Source organism: Wasmannia auropunctata, unplaced genomic scaffold (assembly GCF_000956235.1).
Source record: "Wasmannia auropunctata unplaced genomic scaffold, wasmannia.A_1.0 LD267940.1, whole genome shotgun sequence".
NCBI classification, from domain to species: Eukaryota; Metazoa; Arthropoda; class Insecta; order Hymenoptera; family Formicidae; genus Wasmannia; species Wasmannia auropunctata.
In genome coordinates, this window is record NW_012094950.1 from 7,387 (window position 1) to 9,525 (window position 2,139).

General features: G+C 33.8%; 1 protein-coding gene across 1 annotated transcript in view; it reads right to left on the reverse strand.

The window, feature by feature from the left end:
- Positions 1-897: 897 nt before the first annotated feature.
- Positions 898-2,139, reverse strand: part of LOC105462225 (fatty acid synthase-like) — a gene marked incomplete at its 5' end in the record, with an annotated part of 11,669 nt that continues 10,427 nt past the window's right edge. Inside the window, 2 exons of the mRNA XM_011708749.1 lie at positions 898-1,169; positions 1,474-2,133. Of these exons, the coding sequence (XP_011707051.1) occupies positions 967-1,169; positions 1,474-2,133 (863 nt within the window). The remainder of the gene's footprint in view (positions 1,170-1,473; positions 2,134-2,139) is intronic.

Here is a 2,139-nt window from a genome sequence, read left to right on the forward strand (position 1 = left end):
TTTACAATATTCAACCACACGCAAATTGCGTGCCGCATATTCGTCGGTCTTGAAACATCGTTCACAATGTGATTGATAACGGATTCAATAATAAGTATAAAGAATCACTTTTAATAAACATACCTTTATTTTGAATATTCTACAGTCGATATGAACTACCTAATTTGTAACGTTTTATTGCCTAACGGATTCAATAATAAGTATAAAGAATCACTTTTAATAAACATATCTTTATTTTGAATATTCTACAGTTGATATGAACTACCTAATTTGTAACGTTTTATTGCCTTTGCCTGTTAACTATAGTATAAGTGTTAACTGATTCTTTCGATAAAATATTTACTAATTGTGCACAAACTAACCATACCGATTACGGATGGTCTAATAATATACAGGGTGCCCAGTAAATCGCCTGCAATACTTCGGAAGGTGATTCGGGATTCAAAAAGAAGGAAAAAAGGTTCGTGCTAGCATGCTCGTATTTTATATACACCTTTTCAATTAATACAATCCGAGCACGCCAAGTTTTTGCTTCACTGTAATCCCATTGGTCATTTTAATTACATTGAACCTATTTTTCTAAGCCTGACTGCAACATCCGCCATTTTATAAAGCATTTCTGGAACTCAATTTTGATTTTCTTAGTTATCAAAGGAAATGTTCAAGCTTTAATTTAAGCTTAAGTTCATCTAAATACGACGATTTTTCATAGAGTTACCGCTATTGAAAGATATTAAAAATTTGAACTAAAATTTAGGTGCCCGGTTTTTTTGCAGATGAGTATTTTTTGTATATCTAATCAAATACTTTGCAACTCGAATAATCTCATATTTATTTTTGGACAACTTTTATTTATTAAAACAATATTTTTGGTTTAGATATTTTTGATTTAGGAAAGACGTAAAGTACGATACTTTTATATATACTTGGCGTATAATTTTTTTCTTTTTCTGAAAAGAATTTTTGTTAGAAATGCATATTATTGTCACTAACGTTTCCATCGGACATTTTCATGAGTTTCGCGAAAGAAAGATTTCTTATTTCTCGTGCAGTAAAAAAAATATCAAATTCTCGTTCAAGAGTTTGCTTGATTTCAATGACCATCATGGAATCCACTCCAAGTTCGGCCAAAAGCGAATTTTGATTTATAACTTTCATGTCTTTTATGTCTAAAACATAAAATAGAATATTATTATCTTATTTAGTAATAAATATAATAAACAGTTACGAAATTAATTGTGCGATGCGTAATTATATCGCAATTATCCTCAAACTATCGTCAAGGTGTTAAAAACTGTGAGTCCACACACGCATTACGGTACTAGCAGCTTCATAATTACTTGTCTTAATATAAATTAAATAGTGTAAGTAACACTCAGACGATAGTTTAAAGAAATCACGCACTGTCTGAACAATTAAATTAATACTATATATGCATACGTGCAAAAAATAATTCTCTATGAGCATAACTACCTAAAATACTAGCAATAGTTTCTACCATACTGCCGCAAGATTCCGCTTTCTTTTCATCTATGACCATGCTGCTCACAATTGGCCGGCTTTGAAGTAAAAATTCATCGAGTTTGTCGAGACAGCAGGATATTTTTTGCTGCAAAGTGCCATCGATAGTCAATTTTATACCTTCCTCTTGCTTATCTGCGATGAGACCAACGTCGCCCACAGCTCCCCATTGAATTGCCAATCCAGGTAATTCTTCCTTCGCTCTTTTCTCGCACACTCTTTCCATGACGGAGTTAGCCATGCCATAATTAGTTAGTCCAATACTTCCTCTGCCGCAGGAAACAGAAGAGAATACTACAAAATGCCGCAGATTAAGGCAGATGTTTCTAGTAAGTTTGTCCAATATCTGAGTTGCTTGAGCCTTCGATTGAAAGGATTCCGCAAAGGTTTCAGCAGTTTGATTCTTCAGGATACCGCTCTTGTATGCCATACCAAGATTGAATATCGCGTCCACTGGCCCTTCTTTTTCCGCAGTTTGCAAAAGATATTCGCAATCCTGAGTGTTAGCGACATCAATGTCCTTGATAATTAGCACATTTACACCGTACGATTTCCACAGACGAACTTTCATACGTTGATAACCATTTTTTATTTCAGTTCGTGAAACCAACACGACGT